The sequence below is a fragment of the Bombina bombina genome, unplaced genomic scaffold (assembly GCF_027579735.1).
Source record: "Bombina bombina isolate aBomBom1 unplaced genomic scaffold, aBomBom1.pri scaffold_504, whole genome shotgun sequence".
NCBI classification, from domain to species: Eukaryota; Metazoa; Chordata; class Amphibia; order Anura; family Bombinatoridae; genus Bombina; species Bombina bombina.
In genome coordinates this window covers 315,018-342,522 of record NW_026511258.1, presented here as the reverse complement: position 1 = coordinate 342,522, position 27,505 = coordinate 315,018, and the positions used below count along the sequence as shown (strand labels likewise).

The 27,505-nt window shown below is 43.9% G+C and overlaps 1 protein-coding gene across 1 annotated transcript in view; it reads left to right on the top strand.

Annotated features, from left to right (window-relative positions):
- CLPTM1 (CLPTM1 regulator of GABA type A receptor forward trafficking) overlaps positions 1-27,505 on the top strand; it is an 84,820-nt gene that overhangs the window by 22,146 nt on the left and 35,169 nt on the right. Inside the window, exons 5-10 of the mRNA XM_053696511.1 lie at positions 8,763-8,880; positions 8,964-9,049; positions 9,156-9,276; positions 9,434-9,678; positions 16,219-16,312; positions 16,452-16,642. Coding sequence (XP_053552486.1) covers positions 8,763-8,880; positions 8,964-9,049; positions 9,156-9,276; positions 9,434-9,678; positions 16,219-16,312; positions 16,452-16,642 — 855 coding nt within the window. The remainder of the gene's footprint in view (positions 1-8,762; positions 8,881-8,963; positions 9,050-9,155; positions 9,277-9,433; positions 9,679-16,218; positions 16,313-16,451; positions 16,643-27,505) is intronic.

Genomic DNA, 27,505 nt, shown 5'->3' with positions numbered 1-27,505 from the left:
GTGTGTGCTTCCCCCTGATGCCCTGTTAGTGACACCTCTAATCTGTGTGCGCTTCCCTCTGATGCCCTGTTAGTGACACCTCTAATCTGTGTGTGCTTCCCTCTGATGCCCTGTTAGTGACACCTCTAATCTGTGTGCGCTTCCCCCTGATGCCCTGTTAGTGACACCTCTAATCTGTGTGTGCTTCCCCCTGATGCCCTGTTAGTGACACCTCTAATCTGTGTGTGCTTCCCCCTGATGCCCTGTTAGTGACACCTCTAATCTGTGTGCGCTTCCCTCTGATGCCCTGTTAGTGACACCTCTAATCTGTGTGCGCTTCCCTCTGATGCCCTGTTAGTGATACCTCTAATCTGTGTGCGCTTCCCCCTGATGCCCTGTTAGTGACACCTCTAATCTGTGTGTGCTTCCCCCTGACGCCCTGTTAGTGATACCTCTAATCTGTGTGCGCTTCCCTCTGATGCCCTGTTAGTGACACCTCTAATCTGTGTGCGCTTCCCTCTGATGCCCTGTTAGTGACACCTCTAATCTGTGTGCGCTTCCCCCTGATGCCCTGTTAGTGACACCTCTAATCTGTGTGCGCTTCCCCCTGATGCCCTGTTAGTGATACCTCTAATCTGTGTGCGCTTCCCTCTGATGCCCTGTTAGTGACACCTCTAATCTGTGTGCGCTTCCCCCTGATGCCCTGTTAGTGATACCTCTAATCTGTGTGCGCTTCCCCCTGATGCCCTGTTAGTGACACCTCTAATCTGTGTGCGCTTCCCCCTGACGCCCTGTTAGTGATACCTCTAATCTGTGTGCTCTTCCCCCTGATGCCCTGTTAGTGATACCTCTAATCTGTGTGCGCTTCCCTCTGATGCCCTGTTAGTGACACCTCTAATCTGTGTGCGCTTCCCCCTGATGCCCTGTTAGTGATACCTCTAATCTGTGTGCGCTTCCCCCTGATGCCCTGTTAGTGACACCTCTAATCTGTGTGCGCTTCCCCCTGACGCCCTGTTAGTGATACCTCTAATCTGTGTGCTCTTCCCCCTGATGCCCTGTTAGTGATACCTCTAATCTGTGTGCGCTTCCCTCTGATGCCCTGTTAGTGACACCTCTAATCTGTGTGCGCTTCCCCCTGACGCCCTGTTAGTGACACCTCTAATCTGTGTGCGCTTCCCCCTGACGCCCTGTTAGTGACACCTCTAATCTGTGTGCGCTTCCCTCTGATGCCCTGTTAGTGACACCTCTAATCTGTGTGCGCTTCCCCCTGATGCCCTGTTAGTGACACCTCTAATCTGTGTGCTTCCCCCTGACGCCCTGTTAGTGACACCTCTAATCTGTGTGCTCTTCCCCCTGATGCCCTGTTAGTGACACCTCTAATCTGTGCGCTTCCCCCTGACGCCCTGTTAGTGACACCTCTAATCTGTGTGCTCTTCCCCCTGATGCCCTGTTAGTAACACCTCTAATCTGTGCGCTTCCCCCTGACGCCCTGTTAGTGACACCTCTAATCTGTGTGCGCTTCCCTCTGATGCCCTGTTAGTGACACCTCTAATCTGTGTGCGCTTCCCTCTGATGCCCTGTTAGTGACACCTCTAATCTGTGTGCGCTTCCCTCTGATGCCCTGTTAGTGACACCTCTAATCTGTGTGCTTCCCCCTGATGCCCTGTTAGTGACACCTCTAATCTGTGTGCGCTTCCCCCTGACGCCCTGTTAGTGACACCTCTAATCTGTGTGTGCTTCCCCCTGATGCCCTGTTAGTGACACCTCTAATCTGTGTGCGCTTCCCCCTGACGCCCTGTTAGTGACACCTCTAATCTGTGTGCGCTTCCCCCTGATGCCCTGTTAGTGACACCTCTAATCTGTGTGCGCTTCCCCCTGATGCCCTGTTAGTGACACCTCTAATCTGTGTGCGCTTCCCCCTGATGCCCTGTTAGTGACACCTCTAATCTGTGTGCGCTTCCCCCTGACGCCCTGTTAGTGATACCTCTAATCTGTGTGTGCTTCCCTCTGATGCCCTGTTAGTGACACCTCTAATCTGTGTGCGCTTCCCCCTGACGCCCTGTTAGTGATACCTCTAATCTGTGTGTGCTTCCCCCTGACGCCCTGTTAGTGACACCTCTAATCTGTGTGCGCTTCCCCCTGACGCCCTGTTAGTGATACCTCTAATCTGTGTGCGCTTCCCCCTGATGCCCTGTTAGTGACACCTCTAATCTGTGTGCGCTTCCCCCTGACGCCCTGTTAGTGACACCTCTAATCTGTGTGCGCTTCCCCCTGACGCCCTGTTAGTGACACCTCTAATCTGTGTGCGCTTCCCCCTGACGCCCTGTTAGTGACACCTCTAATCTGTGTGCTTCCCCCTGATGCCCTGTTAGTGACACCTCTAATCTGTGTGCGCTTCCCCCTGATGCCCTGTTAGTGACACCTCTAATCTGTGTGTGCTTCCCTCTGATGCCCTGTTAGTGACACCTCTAATCTGTGTGCGCTTCCCCCTGATGCCCTGTTAGTGACACCTCTAATCTGTGTGCGCTTCCCCCTGACGCCCTGTTAGTGACACCTCTAATCTGTGTGTGCTTCCCCCTGACGCCCTGTTAGTGACACCTCTAATCTGTGTGCGCTTCCCCCTGACGCCCTGTTAGTGACACCTCTAATCTGTGTGTGCTTCCCCCTGACGCCCTGTTAGTGACACCTCTAATCTGTGTGCGCTTCCCCCTGATGCCCTGTTAGTGATACCTCTAATCTGTGTGTGCTTCCCCCTGACGCCCTGTTAGTGACACCTCTAATCTGTGTGTGCTTCCCTCTGATGCCCTGTTAGTGACACCTCTAATCTGTGTGCGCTTCCCCCTGACGCCCTGTTAGTGATACCTCTAATCTGTGTGCGCTTCCCCCTGACGCCCTGTTAGTGACACCTCTAATCTGTGTGTGCTTCCCTCTGATGCCCTGTTAGTGACACCTCTAATCTGTGTGCTTCCCCCTGACGCCCTGTTAGTGACACCTCTAATCTGTGTGCGCTTCCCCCTGATGCCCTGTTAGTGATACCTCTAATCTGTGTGCTTCCCCCTGATGCCCTGTTAGTGACACCTCTAATCTGTGTGCGCTTCCCTCTGATGCCCTGTTAGTGACACCTCTAATCTGTGTGCGCTTCCCCCTGACGCCCTGTTAGTGACACCTCTAATCTGTGTGCGCTTCCCCCTGATGCCCTGTTAGTGACACCTCTAATCTGTGTGCTTCCCTCTGATGCCCTGTTAGTGATACCTCTAATCTGTGTGTGCTTCCCTCTGATGCCCTGTTAGTGACACCTCTAATCTGTGTGCTTCCCCCTGACGCCCTGTTAGTGACACCTCCTAATCTGTGTGCGCTTCCCCCTGATGCCCTGTTAGTGACACCTCTAATCTGTGTGCGCTTCCCCCTGACGCCCTGTTAGTGACACCTCTAATCTGTGTGTGCTTCCCCCTGATGCCCTGTTAGTAACACCTCTAATCTGTGTGCGCTTCCCCCTGATGCCCTGTTAGTAACACCTCTAATCTGTGTGCGCTTCCCCCTGATGCCCTGTTAGTAACACCTCTAATCTGTGTGTGCTTCCCTCTGATGCCCTGTTAGTGACACCTCTAATCTGTGTGCTTCCCTCTGATGCCCTGTTAGTGATACCTCTAATCTGTGTGTGCTTCCCTCTGATGCCCTGTTAGTGACACCTCTAATCTGTGTGCTTCCCCCTGACGCCCTGTTAGTGACACCTCCTAATCTGTGTGCGCTTCCCCCTGATGCCCTGTTAGTGATACCTCTAATCTGTGTGCTTCCCCCTGATGCCCTGTTAGTGACACCTCTAATCTGTGTGCGCTTCCCTCTGATGCCCTGTTAGTGACACCTCTAATCTGTGTGCGCTTCCCCCTGACGCCCTGTTAGTGACACCTCTAATCTGTGTGCTTCCCCCTGATGCCCTGTTAGTGACACCTCTAATCTGTGTGCGCTTCCCCCTGACGCCCTGTTAGTGATACCTCTAATCTGTGTGCTTCCCCCTGATGCCCTGTTAGTGACACCTCTAATCTGTGTGCGCTTCCCTCTGATGCCCTGTTAGTGACACCTCTAATCTGTGTGCGCTTCCCCCTGATGCCCTGTTAGTGACACCTCTAATCTGTGTGCGCTTCCCCCTGATGCCCTGTTAGTAACACCTCTAATCTGTGTGCGCTTCCCTCTGATGCCCTGTTAGTGACACCTCTAATCTGTGTGCGCTTCCCCCTGACGCCCTGTTAGTGATACCTCTAATCTGTGTGTGCTTCCCCCTGACGCCCTGTTAGTGACACCTCTAATCTGTGTGCGCTTCCCCCTGACGCCCTGTTAGTGACACCTCTAATCTGTGTGTGCTTCCCCCTGACGCCCTGTTAGTGATACCTCTAATCTGTGTGCGCTTCCCCCTGACGCCCTGTTAGTGACACCTCTAATCTGTGTGCGCTTCCCCCTGACGCCCTGTTAGTGACACCTCTAATCTGTGTGCGCTTCCCCCTGACGCCCTGTTAGTGACACCTCTAATCTGTGTGCGCTTCCCCCTGACGCCCTGTTAGTGACACCTCTAATCTGTGTGCTTCCCCCTGATGCCCTGTTAGTGACACCTCTAATCTGTGTGCGCTTCCCCCTGATGCCCTGTTAGTGACACCTCTAATCTGTGTGTGCTTCCCTCTGACGCCCTGTTAGTGATACCTCTAATCTGTGTGCGCTTCCCCCTGACGCCCTGTTAGTGATACCTCTAATCTGTGTGCGCTTCCCCCTGATGCCCTGTTAGTGACACCTCTAATCTGTGTGTGCTTCCCCCTGACGCCCTGTTAGTGACACCTCTAATCTGTGTGTGCTTCCCCCTGATGCCCTGTTAGTGACACCTCTAATCTGTGTGTGCTTCCCCCTGACGCCCTGTTAGTGACACCTCTAATCTGTGTGTGCTTCCCCCTGACGCCCTGTTAGTGACACCTCTAATCTGTGTGCGCTTCCCCCTGACGCCCTGTTAGTGACACCTCTAATCTGTGTGCGCTTCCCCCTGACGCCCTGTTAGTGATACCTCTAATCTGTGTGCGCTTCCCCCTGACGCCCTGTTAGTGATACCTCTAATCTGTGTGCGCTTCCCCCTGACGCCCTGTTAGTGACACCTCTAATCTGTGTGCGCTTCCCCCTGACGCCCTGTTAGTGACACCTCTAATCTGTGTGCGCTTCCCCCTGACGCCCTGTTAGTGACACCTCTAATGTGTGTGTGCTTCCCTCTGATGCCCTGTTAGTGACACCTCTAATCTGTGTGCGCTTCCCCCTGATGCCCTGTTAGTGACACCTCTAATCTGTGTGTGCTTCCCTCTGATGCCCTGTTAGTGACACCTCTAATCTGTGTGTGCTTCCCTCTGATGCCCTGTTAGTGACACCTCTAATCTGTGTGCTTCCCTCTGATGCCCTGTTAGTGACACCTCTAATCTGTGTGTGCTTCCCCCTGATGCCCTGTTAGTGACACCTCTAATCTGTGTGCGCTTCCCCCTGATGCCCTGTTAGTGACACCTCTAATCTGTGTGCGCTTCCCCCTGACGCCCTGTTAGTGACACCTCTAATCTGTGTGCGCTTCCCCCTGACGCCCTGTTAGTGACACCTCTAATCTGTGTGTGCTTCCCCCTGATGCCCTGTTAGTGATACCTCTAGTCTGTGTGCGCTTCCCTCTGATGCCCTGTTAGTGACACCTCTAATCTGTGTGTGCTTCCCCCTGATGCCCTGTTAGTGATACCTCTAATCTGTGTGTGCTTCCCCCTGACGCCCTGTTAGTGACACCTCTAATCTGTGTGCGCTTCCCCCTGATGCCCTGTTAGTAACACCTCTAATCTGTGTGCGCTTCCCCCTGATGCCCTGTTAGTGACACCTCTAATCTGTGTGCGCTTCCCCCTGACGCCCTGTTAGTGACACCTCTAATCTGTGTGCTTCCCCCTGATGCCCTGTTAGTGACACCTCTAATCTGTGTGCGCTTCCCCCTGATGCCCTGTTAGTGACACCTCTAATCTGTGTGCGCTTCCCTCTGATGCCCTGTTAGTGACACCTCTAATCTGTGTGCGCTTCCCCCTGACGCCCTGTTAGTGACACCTCTAATCTGTGTGTGCTTCCCCCTGACGCCCTGTTAGTGACACCTCTAATCTGTGTGTGCTTCCCCCTGATGCCCTGTTAGTGACACCTCTAATCTGTGTGTGCTTCCCCCTGACGCCCTGTTAGTGACACCTCTAATCTGTGTGTGCTTCCCCCTGATGCCCTGTTAGTGACACCTCTAATCTGTGTGCGCTTCCCCCTGACGCCCTGTTAGTGACACCTCTAATCTGTGTGCGCTTCCCCCTGACGCCCTGTTAGTGATACCTCTAATCTGTGTGTGCTTCCCCTGACGCCCTGTTAGTGACACCTCTAATCTGTGTGCGCTTCCCCCTGACGCCCTGTTAGTGACACCTCTAATCTGTGTGCGCTTCCCCCTGATGCCCTGTTAGTGACACCTCTAATCTGTGTGCGCTTCCCCCTGATGCCCTGTTAGTGATACCTCTAATCTGTGTGTGCTTCCCTCTGACGCCCTGTTAGTGATACCTCTAATCTGTGTGTGCTTCCCTCTGATGCCCAGTTAGTGACACCTCTAATCTGTGTGTGCTTCCCTCTGATGCCCTGTTAGTGACACCTCTAATCTGTGTGCGCTTCCCCCTGACGCCCTGTTAGTGACACCTCTAATCTGTGTGCGCTTCCCCCTGATGCCCTGTTAGTGACACCTCTAATCTGTGTGCGCTTCCCCCTGATGCCCTGTTAGTAACACCTCTAATCTGTGTGTGCTTCCCTCTGATGCCCTGTTAGTGACACCTCTAATCTGTGTGCGCTTCCCCCTGACGCCCTGTTAGTGATACCTCTAATCTGTGTGTGCTTCCCCCTGACGCCCTGTTAGTGACACCTCTAATCTGTGTGTGCTTCCCCCTGACGCCCTGTTAGTGACACCTCTAATCTGTGTGTGCTTCCCCCTGATGCCCTGTTAGTGACACCTCTAATCTGTGTGTGCTTCCCCCTGACGCCCTGTTAGTGACACCTCTAATCTGTGTGTGCTTCCCCCTGATGCCCTGTTAGTGACACCTCTAATCTGTGTGCGCTTCCCCCTGACGCCCTGTTAGTGACACCTCCAATCTGTGTGCGCTTCCCCCTGACGCCCTGTTAGTGACACCTCTAATCTGTGTGCGCTTCCCCCTGACGCCCTGTTAGTGATACCTCTAATCTGTGTGTGCTTCCCCTGACGCCCTGTTAGTGACACCTCTAATCTGTGTGCGCTTCCCCCTGACGCCCTGTTAGTGATACCTCTAATCTGTGTGTGCTTCCCTCTGATGCCCTGTTAGTGACACCTCTAATCTGTGTGTGCTTCCCTCTGATGCCCTGTTAGTGACACCTCTAATCTGTGTGTGCTTCCCTCTGATGCCCTGTTAGTGACACCTCTAATCTGTGTGCTTCCCTCTGATGCCCTGTTAGTGATACCTCTAATCTGTGTGTGCTTCCCCCTGATGCCCTGTTAGTGACACCTCTAATCTGTGTGCGCTTCCCCCTGACGCCCTGTTAGTGACACCTCTAATCTGTGTGCGCTTCCCCCTGACGCCCTGTTAGTGACACCTCTAATCTGTGTGTGCTTCCCCCTGATGCCCTGTTAGTTATACCTCTAGTCTGTGTGCGCTTCCCTCTGATGCCCTGTTAGTGACACCTCTAATCTGTGTGTGCTTCCCCCTGATGCCCTGTTAGTGATACCTCTAATCTGTGTGCGCTTCCCCCTGATGCCCTGTTAGTAACACCTCTAATCTGTGTGCGCTTCCCCCTGATGCCCTGTTAGTGACACCTCTAATCTGTGTGCGCTTCCCCCTGATGCCCTGTTAGTGACACCTCTAATCTGTGTGCGCTTCCCCCTGACGCCCTGTTAGTGACACCTCTAATCTGTGTGCTTCCCTCTGACGCCCTGTTAGTGACACCTCTAATCTGTGTGCGCTTCCCCCTGATGCCCTGTTAGTGACACCTCTAATCTGTGTGCGCTTCCCCCTGACGCCCTGTTAGTGACACCTCTAATCTGTGTGCGCTTCCCCCTGACGCCCTGTTAGTGATACCTCTAATCTGTGTGCGCTTCCCCCTGACGCCCTGTTAGCAAGAGTGCTGTTCGGTGTGAACTTCTTAATGTCTTGCAATGTGTTTCTCTCATGTTCATCATGGTAGTACGGAAGCAGGTGATGATTAATATTAAGCCGCCAGAATATTTAAACAAATTAATGAACAGAAACTCCTCCTGCCCACTTCCCTTCATGAACTTTTTGATTAAAGGCAGAAATATGCTGTAGATATGACATACAGTATGTATTATGTCTAAACCTTGGGAAACAGTTTTATGAATTATGAGGCGTCCAGTCATCAATCAATGCGCTGTGATTTTGCAGCGCTTCGCTGTTTTCTTCAATCAGTGCTTCGCTGTAAGTGCACCGTGTTAAGGAAAGCTTACACCGCCAGAGCAGTGTCTTCTCCTTTCTGCAATGACATTGCAGATCACGGCATCTTCTGCCCTGGGGTTCAGAAAACTTAACTCTTGTAATTACAAAGTGTTTTATGTCCTTTTTAATCTAATAAATAATCTCCTGCTTCATGTGCAGTTACAATGAACTTAAAGAAACCTAACTGTAAGTACATAAAAAGTATTGTATAAGTCCGGTAGACCCCAGACATCGCTTTTCTGTGTAGTGTAACTACATGTTTGTACCGTATGCATGATATGTGTCTTTTTGCAGAGCGTGAAAATGAACGGCTCTTACTATATCCATGTGTATTTAACAAAGAGTGGCTTCCACCCAGATCCAAGTGACAAGGCGCTACACAGGAGGCTTGCCACCGTGCACACGTCACGCAGTAAGGACTTGTTTCTGCCTTGTATCTACATCCCCCCCCCCCGTCTTCCTGTTACCGTGACATTCTCTTTCTCTTGTTCACAGTGCTAAATAAATACAAACGTCGTCGCTTTCTCAAGACCAAAAATCTTCTGACTGGAGAGACAGAAGCTGACCCAGAGATGATCAAGGTGATTCTGTCTTTCTCTCACACATGTATCTCTGTCTGTCTGGGTTTAACTATATTTAGTGCAATTTATTACTTCCAGGACATTGTGTTTTTGTTTTTATTTGCAGAGAGCTGAGGACTATGGTCCTATTGAGATTATCTCTCATTGGCATCCAAATTTAACAATTAACGTTGTAGATGACCACACACCATGGGTACAAGGTAGTGTCCCACCGCCTCTGGACCAATGTAAGTTTTTGTGTAGCTACCCCTTGAGTTAATCCTCCTTACCTTATTGTTATCTTATAAGTCTACCTACAACTTCCCCTTAGTAACCTCCCTGACCCTTAAGTTTTATAAATGTTCCAACAGATCCCCCAACTTTACGATATGGTTTCCTCCACAGTTGTGAAATTTGATGCGGTGAGCGGAGATTACTACCCTATTCTCTACTTCAATGACTACTGGAACCTACAGAAGGACTATACACCGCTTAATTCCAGTTTGACTTCTTTACCCTTGCGGGTGTCCTTCTGTCCTCTTTCCCTATGGCGGTGGCAGTTATATGCTGCTCAGAGCTCTCGGAGCCCCTGGAATTTCTTTGGGGAGGAGATGTATGAGCAGTCAGATGAGGAGCAAGACTCTGTGAAGGTGAGAATGGTTAGACATAGTGGTTAATCCTACTAGAGAGACTAATAGCAATGAATCCTGGGTAGATCATTCAGCAATGCCGTTCATAATTTAATGTATATGGAGCAAAATGTCTGGCATTCTTGCTCACTGAACGTAGGTTGCTTGCCTGAAGCATACATTTGTAGCAAAAATAAAGTCTGCCGGTTAAACCAACTGCTCTGCATTGTAATTAAAATGGAGCCCATCTCTCAAAAACGTGTGCTGAGATGACATTGAGCCCAAACATATATTTCTTCTGTTAAGTGTGATCAGTCCACGGGTCATCATTACTTCTGGGATATTAACTGCTCCCCTACAGGAAGTGCAAGAGGATTCACCCAGCAGAGCTGCATATAGCTCCTCCCCTCTACGTCACTCCCAGTCATTCTCTTGCACCCAGCAACTAGATAGGTCGTGTGAGAGGACTATGGTGATTATACTTAGTTTTATATCTTCAATCAAAAGTTTGTTATTTTAAAATAGCACCGGAGTGTGTTATTACCTCTCTGGCAGAGTTTGAGGAAGAATCTACCAGAGTTTTGCTATGATTTTAGCCGGAGTAGTTAAGATCATATTGCTGTTCTCGGCCATCTGAGGAGTGAGGTAAACTTCAGATCAGGGGACAGCGGGCAGATGAATCTGCATAGAGGTATGTAGCAGTTTTTATTTTCTGACAATGGAATTGATGAGAAAATCCTGCCATACCGATATAATGTCATGTATGTATACTTTACACTTCAGTATTCTGGGAGAATGGTACTTCACTAGAATTACACTGTAAGAAATACATAAAGCTGTTTAATAACTAGAGATTATGTTTAACGTTTTTGCTGGAATGTAAAATCGTTTTCATTTGCTGAGGTACTGAGTGAATAAATGTTTGGGCACCATTTTTCCACTTGGCAGTTGCTTAAATCTGTTTTTTCTGTCAGTTTCTGTTCTCCCTCACTGCTGTGTGTGTGGGGGAGGGGCGCTTTTACTATGCATCAAATATTTCAGTCAGCAACTCATTGTATTCCCTGCATGATCTGGTTCATCTCTACAGAGCTCAGGGGTCTTCAAAACTTATTTTGAGGGAGGTAATTTCTCTCAGCAGAGCTGTGAGAATTATAGTTTGACTGAAATAAAAACTTTTATTCTGTAATTTGTTTCCTGCTTTCAGAAATTGTTATCTTTGCTAATGGGATTAAACCTTTGCTAAAGTTGTGTTGTTTACAAGGATTGAGGCTATAACTGTTTCAATTTATTAATTTTTAACTGTCATAGATCTTCTGTGCTTCTTAAAGGCACAGTACGTTTTAATATTATTCTATTTGAATTGTATTTCCAAGTTGCAAGTTTATTTGCTAGTGTGTTAAACATGTCTGATTCAGAAGATGATACCTGTGTCATTTGTTGCAATGCCAAAGTGGAGCCCAATAGAAATTTATGTACTAACTGTATTGATGCTACTTTAAATAAAAATCAATCTGTACAAATTGAACAAATTTCACAAAACAACGAGGGGAGAGTTATGCCGACTAACTCGCCTCACGTGTCAGTACCTACATCTCCCGCTCAGAGGGAGGTGCGTGATATTGTAGCGCCGAGTACAGCTGGGCGGCCATTACAAATCACATTACAGGATATGGCTACTGTTATGACTGAAGTTTTGGCTAAATTACCAGAACTAAAAGGTAAGCGTGATCACTCTGGGGTGAGAACAGAGTGCGCTGATAATATTAGGGCCATGTCAGACACTGCGTCACAGGTGGCAGAACATGAGGACGGAGAACTTCATTCTGTGGGTGACGGTTCTGATCCAAACAGACTGGATTCAGATATTTCAAATTTTAAATTTAAACTGGAAAACCTCCGTGTATTACTAGGGGAGGTGTTAGCGGCTCTGAATGATTGTAACACAGTTGCAATACCAGAGAAAATGTGTAGGTTGGATAAATATTTTGCGGTACCGACGAGTACTGAGGTTTTTCCTATACCTAAGAGACTTACTGAAATTGTTACTAAGGAGTGGGATAGACCCGGTGTGCCGTTCTCACCCCCTCCGATATTTAGAAAAATGTTTCCAATAGACGCCACCACAAGGGACTTATGGCAAACGGTCCCTAAGGTGGAGGGAGCAGTTTCTACTTTAGCTAAGCGTACCACTATCCCGGTGGAGGATAGCTGTGCTTTTTCAGATCCAATGGATAAAAAGTTAGAGGGTTACCTTAAGAAAATGTTTGTTCAACAAGGTTTTATATTGCAACCCCTTGCATGCATTGCGTCGATCACGGCTGCAGCGGCATTCTGGATTGAGTCTCTGGAAGAGAACATTGGTTCAGCTACTCTGGACGACATTACGGACAGGCTTAGAGTCCTTAAACTAGCTAATTCATTCATTTCGGAGGCCGTAGTACATCTTACTAAACTTACGGCGAAGAATTCAGGATTCGCCATTCAGGCACGCAGGGCGCTGTGGCTAAAATCCTGGTCAGCTGATGTTACTTCTAAGTCTAAATTGCTTAATATACCTTTCAAAGGGCAGACCTTATTCGGGCCCGGGTTGAAAGAGATTATCGCTGACATTACAGGAGGTAAAGGCCATGCCCTGCCTCAGGACAAAGCCAAAGCCAAGACTAGACAGTCTAGTTTTCGTTCCTTTCGTAATTTCAAAGCAGGAGCAGCATCAACTTCCTCTGCACCAAAACAGGAAGGAGCTGTTGCTCGCTACAGACAAGGCTGGAAACCTAACCAGTCCTGGAACAAGGGCAAGCAGACTAGGAAACCTGCTGCTGCCCCCAAAACAGCATGAATTGAGGGCCCCCGATCCGGGATCGGATCTAGTGGGGGGCAGACTTTCTCTCTTCGCCCAGGCTTGGGCAAGAGATGTTCAGGATCCCTGGGCGCTAGAGATAATATCTCAGGGATACCTTCTGGACTTCAAATACTCTCCTCCAAGAGAGAGATTTCATCTGTCAAGATTGTCAACAATCCAGACAAAGAAAGAGGCTTTTCTACGCTGCGTACAAGAGCTCTTGTTAATGGGAGTAATCCATCCAGTTCCACGATCGGAACAGGGACAGGGGTTTTACTCAAATCTGTTTGTGGTTCCCAAAAAAGAGGGAACTTTCAGACCAATCCTGGACTTAAAGATCCAAAACAAATTCCTAAGAGTTCCATCGTTCAAGATGGAGACTATTCGGACAATTTTACCTATGATCCAAGAGGGTCAGTACATGACCACTGTAGATTTAAAAGATGCTTACCTGCACATACCGATTCACAAAGATCATTACCGGTACCTAAGGTTTGCCTTCCTAGACAGGCATTACCAGTTTGTGGCTCTTCCATTCGGATTGGCTACAGCGCCAAGAATCTTCACAAAGGTTCTGGGTGCTCTTCTGGCGGTACTAAGACCGCGGGGAATCTCGGTAGCTCCATACCTAGACGACATTCTGATACAAGCTTCAAGCTTTCAAACTGCCAAATCTCATACAGAGTTAGTGCTGGCATTTCTAAGGTCACATGGATGGAAGGTGAACGAAAAGAAAAGTTCACTCGTTCCACTCACAAGAGTTCCCTTCCTGGGGACTCTTATAGATTCTGTAGAAATGAAGATTTACCTGACAGAGGACAGGCTAACAAGACTTCAAAGTGCTTGCCGCACTCTTCATTCCATTCAACACCCGTCAGTGGCTCAATGTATGGAGGTAATCGGCTTAATGGTAGCGGCAATGGACATAGTACCCTTTGCACGCTTACACCTCAGACCACTGCAACTGTGCATGCTAGGTCAGTGGAATGGGGATTACTCAGACTTATCCCCTTATCTGGATCAAGAGACCAGAAATTCTCTTCTATGGTGGCTTTCTCGGCCACACCTGTCCAGGGGGATGCCATTCAGCAGACCAGACTGGACAATTGTAACAACAGACGCCAGCCTTCTAGGTTGGGGTGCCGTCTGGAATTCCCTGAAGGCTCAGGGACTATGGAGTCAGGAGGAGAGTCTCCTGCCAATAAACATTCTGGAATTGAGAGCAGTTCTCAATGCCCTCCTGGCTTGGCCCCAGTTGACAACTCGGGGGTTCATCAGGTTTCAGTCGGACAACATCACGACTGTAGCTTACATCAACCATCAGGGAGGGACAAGAAGCTCCCTAGCTATGATGGAAGTATCAAAGATAATTCGCTGGGCAGAGTCTCACTCTTGCCACCTGTCAGCAATACACATCCCGGGAGTGGAGAACTGGGAGGCGGATTTCTTAAGTCGTCAGACTTTTCATCCGGGGGAGTGGGAACTTCATCCGGAGGTCTTTGCCCAAATACTTCGACGTTGGGGCAAACCAGAGATAGATCTCATGGCGTCTCGACAGAACGCCAAGCTTCCTCGTTACGGGTCCAGATCCAGGGATCCAGGAGCAGTCCTGATAGATGCTCTGACAGCACCTTGGGACTTCAGGATGGCTTACGTGTTTCCACCCTTCCCGTTGCTTCCTCGATTGATAGCCAGAATCAAACAAGAGAGAGCATCAGTGATTCTAATAGCACCTGCGTGGCCACGCAGGACTTGGTATGCAGACCTGGTGGACATGTCATCCTGTCCGCCTTGGTCTCTACCTCTGAAACAGGACCTTCTGATACAGGGTCCCTTCAAACATCAAAATCTAACTTCTCTGAAGCTGACTGCTTGGAAATTGAACGCTTGATTTTATCAAGACGTGGGTTTTCTGAGTCAGTTATTAGTACCTTAATACAGGCTAGGAAACCTGTTACCAGAAAGATTTACCATAAGATATGGCGTAAATACCTACATTGGTGTGAATCCAAAGGTTACTCTTGGAGTAAGGTTAGGATTCCTAGGATATTGTCTTTTCTACAAGAAGGTTTAGAAAAGGGTTTATCTGCTAGTTCATTAAAGGGACAGATCTCAGCTCTGTCCATTCTGTTACACAAACGTCTGTCAGAAGTTCCTGACGTCCAGGCTTTTTGTCAGGCTTTGGCCAGGATTAAGCCTGTGTTTAAAACTGTTGCTCCACCATGGAGTTTAAACCTTGTTCTTAATGTTTTACAGGGCGTTCCGTTTGAACCCCTTCATTCCATTGATATAAAGTTGTTATCTTGGAAAGTTCTATTTTTAATGGCTATTTCCTCGGCTCGAAGAGTCTCTGAATTATCAGCCTTACATTGTGATTCTCCTTATTTGATTTTTCATTCGGATAAGGTAGTCCTGCGTACTAAACCTGGGTTCTTACCTAAGGTAGTTACTAACAGGAATATCAATCAAGAGATTGTTGTTCCTTCTTTATGCCCAAATCCTTCTTCAAAGAAGGAACGTCTACTGCACAACCTGGATGTAGTCCGGGCTCTAAAATTTTACTTGCAGGCAACTAAGGAATTCCGACAAACGTCTTCTCTGTTTGTCATTTACTCTGGGCAGAGGAGAGGTCAAAAAGCTTCCGCTACCTCTCTTTCTTTTTGGCTTCGTAGCATAATTCGTTTAGCTTATGAGACTGCTGGACAGCAGCCCCCTGAAAGAATTACAGCTCATTCTACTAGAGCTGTGGCTTCCACTTGGGCCTTCAAGAATGAGGCCTCTGTTGAACAGATTTGCAAGGCTGCAACTTGGTCTTCGCTTCATACTTTTTCCAAATTTTACAAATTTGACACCTTTGCTTCATCGGAGGCTATTTTTGGGAGAAAGGTTCTTCAGGCAGTGGTTCCTTCTGTATAAAGAGTCTGCCTATCCCTCCCGTCATCCGTGTACTTTTGCTTTGGTATTGGTATCCCAGAAGTAATGATGACCCGTGGACTGATCACACTTAACAGAAGAAAACATAATTTATGCTTACCTGATAAATTCCTTTCTTCTGTAGTGTGATCAGTCCACGGCCCCACCCTGTTTTTAAGGCAGGTAAATATTTTTTAATTTATACTCCAGTCACCACTTCACCCTTGGCTTTTCCTTTCTCGTTGGTCCTTGGTCGAATGACTGGGAGTGACGTAGAGGGGAGGAGCTATATGCAGCTCTGCTGGGTGAATCCTCTTGCACTTCCTGTAGGGGAGCAGTTAATATCCCAGAAGTAATGATGACCCGTGGACTGATCACACTACAGAAGAAAGGAATTTATCAGGTAAGCATAAATTATGTTATTGTAGACCCTTGAATGTTGTGTGTTTTGAAATAAAATGAGTTTAGTTAAGAAATATGGCATCGACCCTTGGAAGCCGCATGTTGGGGCTAAAGTGGCAAGTGATGCCCAGAAATATGTATCGTAGGTATTTGGTGGAGAGTTTTTGGGATAATATGATGAATAAAACATCAATATGCAACAGGTTTCTGGAAATTGCAAGTTTTGACTTAAAATTGAAAAATGGACTTAATAACATATGTTGTAGGCCCTTATCTGTTTTGAAATGGAGAGATGAGCACAGGCATATGCTGTAGGCATCTAGTTGTTGCTTGTTCAGGTAGAGCACTGAAAGAAAAGCCCACAAGGACAAGCCGAATGTCTTGGTAAAACATGTCCTCTCTTCCAGGTTGCCCTTCTGGAGACCAACCCATATCTCCTGGCTCTGACCATCACAGTATCCATTGTGCACAGCATCTTTGAGTTCCTGGCCTTTAAAAATGGTTAGTAGAGGACAAGGGAGGGCACATGAGGGATGCCGAGACACAAGGGGAATAGAAAGGTAGAGGTGACAGACAAGTTGTGGTCACTTCTGACAGTTCAGAATTTGTTACATGATCTTTAATAATATTTTCTGTTTAGACATCCAGTTTTGGAACAGTCGCCAGTCTCTAGAGGGCTTGTCTGTGCGTTCGGTCATTTTTGGAGTCTTCCAGTCGCTGGTGGTCCTACTGTATATCTTGGATAATGAGACCAACTTTGTGGTGCAAGTCAGTGTAGGCATTGGCCTGCTCATAGACTTCTGGAAGATCACCAAAGTCATGGATGTAAAGGTAAGTAGCATCCTGGAGGACCAGGTTATTGTTCTCAATGAAGTTTTCTAATAACTGCTTTTCCTTGACTCATCCTTTGTCATATTTAATAATGCGCATTCTTAATGCGGTGGGCAAGAACCCAAATCCACCTCCCATGATTCCCCTGTTGTCTTTATTTTCTAGTCTAACATCTCTTGAAGGTCTTCGTGTGTTCATATAGAATGATCCTTACATTTATCTGACATTATAAGACGTTCTGTGCTTTACTTGTGGTATTCTCTTGCAGCACTATGTATTCTGATTTTTCCCTATCTCACTCCTGTCTTTTTTACCAAGTGTAGAAAATATGGGAGTCAAAATTAATTTTTCACAGTTTAGATTCAAATACACCACTTGTTCTTGGTCTCTCTTGTTGAAAATGATCTTCTTGCAGTGAGATTGTACTGAGGTAGGCGTAGGAGTGTCTTGAGATATATATAGAAATGTGTTGATGTTGAGGGCAAATAACAATGCAAGTTTATTTCCAAATTTGTTTCACATGAATAAAATGTCGATGTTTTGACCCATATGTGGGCCTTCTTTGAGACAATTATTATCTGAAAAAATACAGAATATGCAAATGTAATCTAAGTAGACAATATACTGTACCAAACACTAAACATTAATTAACAATTAATTACAACAGTGACAACCCTTCACCATAGAAAACATCAAGAAAATAGCGTACTAGATCACTTCTGAGCTCACCATATTAAAAGCCAAGGAAAAGAAAAAAATCAAATCTCTCTCACACAGTAACCACATAAGCATCTATTGTTCACTACATCAAAAGTGTATGGGCCACAACTCCCACAATCAATAAAATAGTACATAAGCACTAGCTGTTATGTACACACCCACCTATGATAAAACCAGTATGACCCAAAACGATGTAATCGTATCATTCCAGATGGAAAATCACTGTGTGCACAGGCATGCAGAGCAGAGACCCCAATACTACACAATCCGCTACACACACACAAGAAAAGAGCAAGTACGATTCACGCACCCAAATGCCATATTCCGCATAGCCCCTGTGTACAAACCCAAAGATCTGATACACTGATCACAGTTCAAGCATAACAATACACTTTAATAGTACATATGCGTGTAAACCAACATGAGATTTATTACCCACATGCTGTTAACAAAAATGTTCCCACTGCCGATACCACCATCACCCCACAGATCAACATGCACTAATCTAGGCATAGCCAACTGATAAACATATCAACGCTTGCATAAATGAGTAGTGTTCTCAACCAGAACAATAAATAACTTACTATTGTAGTGCAGTCTTCATTACTCGCAATGGCGTTCAATGCCGGACTCCCAGTAGAGCAGAGATATCAGATACTGGAAGCGTTATACACAGCCTATAAATGGAGCAGTCACAGTGAGTAATAGCCAATCATCTGGGCGCATACACGCACACCCATAAACAGGAGAGCCCCGTATACATGCAACCTGTACAGACTCCTTGGTGAGGTAATCATTATGTAGCATTCACGCATAGACAGAGAAACAGTGATAAATTAATACAGGCATAAGCGATGGACAGCCGCAGTGGGGTGTGAATGCAAGATCTAAAAATAAAATAAATACATACCGACTGCCACCCTTTACGTGACAAATGTTACACCATGTAGCAATAGTAACACCCCGCAATGGACATATAGAGCCTAACTAATGTCCCCTCAGCTACCCACACACACAAAAACAATTGCCTACAATAAATAGAGCAGATCTTGACAAGCCTCATAGTGCAATGTAGTGTCCACTATGTAGCACTGACCGTAATAATGGCAAGAATGTATCAAAACAAAGGCTAAACAATGGTAACATAATGGAGTGCCAGATTCACATGCATGGACCCTAATATAAAGTCCCATATAACATCATACAATAAGCCTACTACTATAGACCAGGGCAAAAAAAATAAACTACTCCACCTAGCCACCAGTGCTGGCCACCACCAGCGAACTCACCTGGAGGTGGCAGCAGGGGCTGTCAGGTACAAACCCCTACATCACACTGTAAGTATACTTTGATTATTCAAACCAAACCAGACCGTACACACAACCTTGTAGTGTAACCAAGCCACAAGAAAACCACCCAATACTGACACAGGATGGGTGCATAACCCCATTAGGGATCACCATCTGATATCACCACAACAATATGTTGAAGCAAGGGATCACAACCGAGTGGCCCCTAATAGCATAATATCAGCAAGAGGCATGTATACAAAAACAAGGAAAAACAAATAGTAGCGGAGATAGTACACCAAACGAGACCACACTCCATGCTCAAAAGTGGCACTATTAGAGAGGACTGACATATGTAGAGAAGAAACAGGACACCCTGAGAAGTGACCAAAGAAACACATAATCAATGCTTATAACTAGGTGTTCATAGTGACATCCTATGCTCAGATGGAAAACTTCAATAAAATAGAGCATAGTCAATGCTGGCATTCAAGCCAACTGGAGTAAGTGTGTTCAGCCTGTGTATCCATTTTGCTTCACACTTCAACAGTTCCCGGTTCCTGTCACCACCTTGTTTTAAGGGGACCACTCTTATCAATCAGCATGAACCCTGAGTGATGAAATGGGTTGTTGATGTTCTAGAAAGTGCCTTGCCACAGGCTGTTCCGATTGTCCCCCCTTGAGGGCAGTTCTAATTGCACTTTTATGATATGCAGGTCTCTCATGGAAAGTAGTGCTGGTCTTGCCAATGTAATAATGACCACACGGGCAAGACAGAAAATATACCACAAAGTCCGAAGTCTAGGTAAGCCGGTGTCTAATCCAATAAGTCTTGGTTGTTCCCGGATGGTGGAACTTCTCTCCTGTGAGGAGGGTGCTACAGGTCACACAGCTGCCACATTTGTAGCAGCCATTTTTTACTTTTTGGAGCCATATCTTTTCCGGTATCTCTGATGCTCTACTGGGAGTCCGGCATTGAACGCCATTGCGAGTAATGCAGACTGCACTACAATAGTAAGTTATTTATTGTTCTGGTTGAGAACACTACTCATTTATGCAAGCGTTGATATGTTTATCAGTTGGCTATGCCTGGATTAGTGCATGTTGATCTGTGGGGTGATGGTGGTATCGGCAGTGGGAACATTTTTGTTAACGGCATGTGGGTAATAAATCTCATGTTGGTTTACACGCATATGTACTATTAAAGTGTATTGTTATGCTTGATCTGTGATCAGTGTATCGGATCTTTGGGTTTGTACACAGGGGCTATGCGGTATATGGCATTTGGGTGCGTGAATCGTTCTTGCTCTTTTCTTGTGTGTATGTAGCGGATTGTGTAGTATTGGGGTCTCTGCTCTGCATTCCTGTGCACACAGTGATTTTCCATCTGGAATGGTCATACTGGTTTTATCATAGGTGGGTGTGTAAATAACAGCTAGTGCTTATGTACTATTTTATTGATTGTGGGAGTTGTGGCCCATACACTTTTGATGTAGTGAACAATAGGTGCTTATATGGTTACTGTGTGAGAGAGATTTGATTTTTTTCTTTTCCTTGGCTTTTAATATGGTGAGCTCAGAAGTGATCTAGTACGCTATTTTCTTGATGTTTTCTATGGTGAAGGGTTGTCACTGTTGTAATTGTTAATTAATGTTTAGTGTTTGGTACAGTATATTGTCTACTTAGATTACATTTGCATATTCTGTATTTTTTCAGATAATAATTGTCTTGAAGAAGACTTACATATGGGTCAAAACGTCGACATTTTATTAATGTGAAACAAATTTGGAAATAAACTTGCATTGTTATTTGCTACCTAATAAGTCCTGTGACTGCCCTCCAACATCAACACATTTCTAAATATTAACAAGAGGATAGCACCCAGGCTGTGATTACACCTGTGTGGAAGGAGTGCTGGGCCACCGGCTATTTATTATATATATTTATAGATAGACCTTATTGCAGATTTATATGTGATGTACGTACTGATCTGGTGCACATTAGTAACGGTGTGAGATTTGTGTGTTTATTACAGATTTATATGTGATGTACGTACTGATTTGGTGCACATTAGTAACGGTGTGAGATTGTGTGTGTTTATTACAGATTTATATGTGATGTATGTACTGATCTGATGCACATTAGTAACGGTGTGAGATTGTGTATGTGTTACAGATTTATATGTGATGTATGTACTGATCTGGTGCACATTAGTAACGGTGTGATATTGTGTATGTGTTACAGATTTATATGTGATGTACGTACTGATCTGATGCACATTAGTAACGGTATGATATTGTGTGTGTTTATTACAGATTTATATGTGATGTATGTACTGATCTGATGCACATTAGTAACGGTGTGAGATTGTGTGTGTTTATTACAGATTTATATGTGCTGTATGTACTGATCTGGTGCACATTAGTAACGGTGTGAGATTGTGTATGTGTTACAGATTTATATGTGATGTAGGTACTGATCTGGTGCACATTAGTAACGGTGTGAGATTGTGTGTGTTTATTACAGATTTATATGTGATGTACGTACTGATCTGATGCACATTAGTAACGGTGTGAGATTGTGTGTGTTTATTACAGATTTATATGTGATGTACGTACTGATCTGGTGCACATTAGTAACGGTGTGAGATTGTGTGTGTTTATTACAGATTTATATGTGATGTATGTACTGATCTGGTGCACATTAGTAACGGTGTGAGATTGTGTGTGTTTATTACAGATTTATATGTGATGTATGTACTGATCTGGTGCACATTAGTAACGGTGTGAGATTGTGTGTGTTTATTACAGATTTATATGTGATGTATGTACTGATCTGGTGCACATTAGTAACGGTGTGAGATTGTGTGTGTTTATTACAGATTTATATGTGCTGTATGTACTGATCTGGTGCACATTAGTAACGGTGTGAGATTGTGTGTGTTTATTACAGATTTATATGTGATGTATGTACTGATCTGGTGCACATTAGTAACGGTGTGAGATTGTGTGTGTTTATTACAGATTTATATGTGATGTACGTACTGATCTGGTGCACATTAGTAACGGTGTGAGATTGTGTGTGTTTATTACAGATTTATATGTGATGTATGTACTTATCTGGTGCACATTAGTAACGGTGTGATATTGTGTATGTGTTACAGATTTATATGTGCTGTATGTACTGATTTGGTGCACATTAGTAACGGTGTGAGATTGTGTATATGTTACAGATTTATATGTGCTGTTTGTACTGATCTGGTGCACATTAGTAACGGTGTGAGATTGTGTGTGTTTATTACAGATTTATATGTGATGTACGTACTGATCTGGTGCACATTGGTAACGGTGTGAGATTGTGTGTGTTTATTACAGATTTATATGTGATGTATGTACTTATCTGATGCACAACATTAGTAACGGTGTAATATTGTGTATGTGTTACAGATTTATATGTGATGTATGTACTGATCTGGTGCACATTAGTAACGGTGTGAGATTGTGTGTGTTACAGATTTATATGTGCTGTATGTACTGATTTGGTGCACATTAGTAACGGTGTGAGATTGTGTATATGTTACAGATTTATATGTGCTGTTTGTACTGATCTGGTGCACATTAGTAACGGTGTGAGATTGTGTGTGTGTGTTACAGATTTATATGTGATGTACGTACTGATCTGGTGCACATTAGTAACGGTGTGAGATTGTGTGTGTTTATTACAGATTTATATGTGCTGTATGTACTGATCTGGTGCACATTAGTAACGGTGTGAGATTGTGTGTGTGTGTGTTACAGATTTATATGTGATGTACGTACTGATCTGATGCACATTAGTAACGGTGTGAGATTGTGTGTGTTTATTACAGATTTATATGTGATGTACGTACTGATCTGATGCACATTAGTAACGGTGTGAGATTGTGTATGTTTATTACAGATTTATATGTGATGTATGTACTGATCTGGTGCACATTAGTAACGGTGTGAGATTGTGTGTGTTTATTACAGATTTATATGTGATGTATGTACTGATCTGGTGCACATTAGTAACGGTGTGAGATTGTTTGTGTTTATTACAGATTTATATGTGATGTACGTACTGATTTGGTGCACATTAGTAACGGTGTGAGATTGTGTGTGTTTATTACAGATTTATATGTGATGTATGTACTGATCTGATGCACATTAGTAACGGTGTGAGATTGTGTATGTGTTACAGATTTATATGTGATGTATGTACTGATCTGGTGCACATTAGTAACGGTGTGATATTGTGTATGTGTTACAGATTTATATGTGATGTACGTACTGATCTGATGCACATTAGTAACGGTATGATATTGTGTGTGTTTATTACAGATTTATATGTGATGTTTGTACTGATCTGATGCACATTAGTAACGGTGTGAGATTGTGTATGTTTATTACAGATTTATATGTGATGTATGTACTGATCTGGTGCACATTAGTACACCTGTGTGGAAGGAGTGCTGGGCCACCGGCTATTTATTATATATATTTATAGATAGACCTTATTGCAGATTTATATGTGATGTACGTACTGATCTGGTGCACATTAGTAACGGTGTGAGATTGTGTGTGTTTATTACAGATTTATATGTGATGTACGTACTGATTTGGTGCACATTAGTAACGGTGTGAGATTGTGTGTGTTTATTACAGATTTATATGTGATGTATGTACTGATCTGATGCACATTAGTAACGGTGTGAGATTGTGTATGTGTTACAGATTTATATGTGATGTATGTACTGATCTGGTGCACATTAGTAACGGTGTGATATTGTGTATGTGTTACAGATTTATATGTGATGTACGTACTGATCTGATGCACATTAGTAACGGTATGATATTTGTGTGTGTTTTATTACAGATTTATATGTGATGTTTGTACTGATCTGGTGCACATTAGTAACGGTGTGAGATTGTGTGTGTTTATTACAGATTTATATGTGATGTACGTACTGATCTGATGCACATTAGTAACGGTGTGAGATTGTGTGTGTTTATTACAGATTTATATGTGATGTACGTACTGATCTGGTGCACATTAGTAACGGTGTGAGATTGTGTGTGTTTATTACAGATTTATATGTGATGTATGTACTGATCTGGTGCACATTAGTAACGGTGTGAGATTGTGTGTGTTTATTACAGATTTATATGTGATGTATGTACTGATCTGGTGCACATTAGTAACGGTGTGAGATTGTGTGTGTTTATTACAGATTTATATGTGATGTATGTACTGATCTGGTGCACATTAGTAACGGTGTGAGATTGTGTGTGTTTATTACAGATTTATATGTGCTGTATGTACTGATCTGGTGCACATTAGTAACGGTGTGAGATTGTGTGTGTTTATTACAGATTTATATGTGATGTATGTACTGATCTGGTGCACATTAGTAACGGTGTGAGATTGTGTGTGTTTATTACAGATTTATATGTGATGTACGTACTGATCTGGTGCACATTAGTAACGGTGTGAGATTGTGTGTGTTTATTACAGATTTATATGTGATGTATGTACTTATCTGGTGCACATTAGTAACGGTGTGATATTGTGTATGTGTTACAGATTTATATGTGCTGTATGTACTGATTTGGTGCACATTAGTAACGGTGTGAGATTGTGTATATGTTACAGATTTATATGTGCTGTTTGTACTGATCTGGTGCACATTAGTAACGGTGTGAGATTGTGTGTGTTTATTACAGATTTATATGTGATGTATGTACTGATCTGGTGCACATTAGTAACGGTGTGAGATTGTGTGTGTTTATTACAGATTTATATGTGATGTATGTACTTATCTGATGCACAACATTAGTAACGGTGTAATATTGTGTATGTGTTACAGATTTATATGTGATGTATGTACTGATCTGGTGCACATTAGTAACGGTGTGAGATTGTGTGAGATTGTGTATGTTGTTACAGATTTATATGTGATGTATGTACTGATCTGGTGCACATTAGTAACGGTGTGATATTGTGTATGTGTTACAGATTTATATGTGATGTACGTACTGATCTGATGCACATTAGTAACGGTATGATATTGTGTGTGTTTATTACAGATTTATATGTGATGTTTGTACTGATCTGATGCACATTAGTAACGGTGTGAGATTGTGTATGTTTATTACAGATTTATATGTGATGTATGTACTGATCTGGTGCACATTAGTACACCTGTGTGGAAGGAGTGCTGGGCCACCGGCTATTTATTATATATATTTATAGATAGACCTTATTGCAGATTTATATGTGATGTACGTACTGATCTGGTGCACATTAGTAACGGTGTGAGATTGGGTGTGTTTATTACAGATTTATATGTGATGTACGTACTGATTTGGTGCACATTAGTAACGGTGTGAGATTGTGTGTGTTTATTACAGATTTATATGTGATGTATGTACTGATCTGATGCACATTAGTAACGGTGTGAGATTGTGTATGTGTTACAGATTTATATGTGATGTATGTACTGATCTGGTGCACATTAGTAACGGTGTGATATTGTGTATGTGTTACAGATTTATATGTGATGTACGTACTGATCTGATGCACATTAGTAACGGTATGATATTGTGTGTGTTTATTACAGATTTATATGTGATGTTTGTACTGATCTGGTGCACATTAGTAACGGTGTGAGATTGTGTGTGTTTATTACAGATTTATATGTGATGTACGTACTGATCTGATGCACATTAGTAACGGTGTGAGATTGTGTGTGTTTATTACAGATTTATATGTGATGTACGTACTGATCTGGTGCACATTAGTAACGGTGTGAGATTGTGTGTGTTTATTACAGATTTATATGTGATGTATGTACTGATCTGGTGCACATTAGTAACGGTGTGAGATTGTGTGTGTTTATTACAGATTTATATGTGATGTATGTACTGATCTGGTGCACATTAGTAACGGTGTGAGATTGTGTGTGTTTATTACAGATTTATATGTGATGTATGTACTGATCTGGTGCACATTAGTAACGGTGTGAGATTGTGTGTGTTTATTACAGATTTATATGTGCTGTATGTACTGATCTGGTGCACATTAGTAACGGTGTGAGATTGTGTGTGTTTATTACAGATTTATATGTGATGTATGTACTGATCTGGTGCACATTAGTAACGGTGTGAGATTGTGTGTGTTTATTACAGATTTATATGTGATGTACGTACTGATCTGGTGCACATTGGTAACGGTGTGAGATTGTGTGTGTTTATTACAGATTTATATGTGATGTATGTACTTATCTGGTGCACATTAGTAACGGTGTGATATTGTGTATGTGTTACAGATTTATATGTGCTGTATGTACTGATTTGGTGCACATTAGTAACGGTGTGAGATTGTGTATATGTTACAGATTTATATGTGCTGTTTGTACTGATCTGGTGCACATTAGTAACGGTGTGAGATTGTGTGTGTTTATTACAGATTTATATGTGATGTACGTACTGATCTGGTGCACATTAGTAACGGTGTGAGATTGTGTGTGTTTATTACAGATTTATATGTGATGTATGTACTTATCTGATGCACAACATTAGTAACGGTGTAATATTGTGTATGTGTTACAGATTTATATGTGATGTATGTACTGATCTGGTGCACATTAGTAACGGTGTGAGATTGTGTATATGTTACAGATTTATATGTGCTGTTTGTACTGATCTGGTGCACATTAGTAACGGTGTGAGATTGTGTGTGTGTGTTACAGATTTATATGTGATGTATGTACTGATCTGGTGCACATTAGTAACGGTGTGAGATTGTGTGTGTTTATTACAGATTTATATGTGCTGTATGTACTGATCTGGTGCACATTAGTAACGGTGTGAGATTGTGTGTGTGTGTGTTACAGATTTATATGTGATGTACGTACTGATCTGATGCACATTAGTAACGGTGTGAGATTGTGTGTGTTTATTACAGATTTATATGTGATGTACGTACTGATCTGATGCACATTAGTAACGGTGTGAGATTGTGTATGTTTATTACAGATTTATATGTGATGTATGTACTGATCTGGTGCACATTAGTAACGGTGTGAGATTGTGTGTGTTTATTACAGATTTATATGTGATGTATGTACTGATCTGGTGCACATTAGTAACGGTGTGAGATTGTGTGTGTTTATTACAGATTTATATGTGATGTACGTACTGATTTGGTGCACATTAGTAACGGTGTGAGATTGTGTGTGTTTATTACAGATTTATATGTGATGTATGTACTGATCTGATGCACATTAGTAACGGTGTGAGATTGTGTATGTGTTACAGATTTATATGTGATGTATGTACTGATCTGGTGCACATTAGTAACGGTGTGATATTGTGTATGTGTTACAGATTTATATGTGATGTACGTACTGATCTGATGCACATTAGTAACGGTATGATATTGTGTGTGTTTATTACAGATTTATATGTGATGTTTGTACTGATCTGATGCACATTAGTAACGGTGTGAGAGTTGTGTATGTTTATTACAGATTTATATGCTGTAAGTACTGATCTGGTGCACATTAGTACACCTGTGTGGGAAGGTGTGCTGGGGCCACCGGGCTATTATTATATACTATTTATAGATAGACCTTATTGCAGATTTATATGTGATGTACGTACTGTCTTGGTGCACATTAGTAACGGTGGTGTGAGATTGTGTGTGTTTATTAACAGATTTATATGTGATGTAACGTACTGATTTGGTGCACATTAGTAACGGTGTGAGATTGTGTGTGTTTTATTACAGATTTATATGTGATGTATGTACTGATCTGAATTGCACATTAGTA